Source organism: Buceros rhinoceros, unplaced genomic scaffold, assembly GCF_000710305.1.
Source record: "Buceros rhinoceros silvestris isolate BGI_N320 unplaced genomic scaffold, ASM71030v1 C12212844, whole genome shotgun sequence".
NCBI classification, from domain to species: Eukaryota; Metazoa; Chordata; class Aves; order Bucerotiformes; family Bucerotidae; genus Buceros; species Buceros rhinoceros.
The window spans coordinates 1-395 of NW_010444674.1; the positions used below are offsets into that span (position 1 = coordinate 1).

At 58.5% G+C, this 395-nt stretch overlaps 1 protein-coding gene across 1 annotated transcript; it reads left to right on the forward strand.

Annotated features, from left to right (window-relative positions):
• Positions 1-5: 5 nt before the first annotated feature.
• Positions 6-272, forward strand: LOC104500664 (male-specific sperm protein Mst84Dd-like; the record flags this gene model as incomplete). Its single annotated transcript, XM_010144344.1, has 1 exon — positions 6-272. A coding segment is annotated over one exon (267 nt), but the record flags the coding sequence as incomplete, so codon positions are not given.
• Between the last annotated feature and the right edge of the window lie 123 nt (positions 273-395).

The window sequence follows — 395 nt, forward strand, 5'->3', positions numbered from 1 at the left end:
GTGGCAGAGTGACCAAGTGCACCACGAGGTGTGTAGATCCCTGCTGTAGAGAGGTGACCAGGTGCGTGGATCCCTGCTGTGGAGGAGTGACCAAGTGTGCTACCCAGTGTGTGGATCCGTGCTGTGGACGTGTAACAAGATGCGCCTGCTGTGGGCGAGTGTTCCAGTGCCCCACCAGATGTGTGGATCCTTGCTGTGGCGGAGTGACCCAGCGCACCACCAGATGTGTAGAACCCTGTTGTGGCGGAGTGATCCAGCGCACCACCAGATGTGTAGAACCTTGTTGTGGCGGAGTGACCCAGCGTACAACCACATGCGTGAACCCCTGCTCTTGTGAGGTGTCCAAGTGCACCACCACGTGTGTGGAGCCCTGCTGCAAGGAGGTGACCAAATGT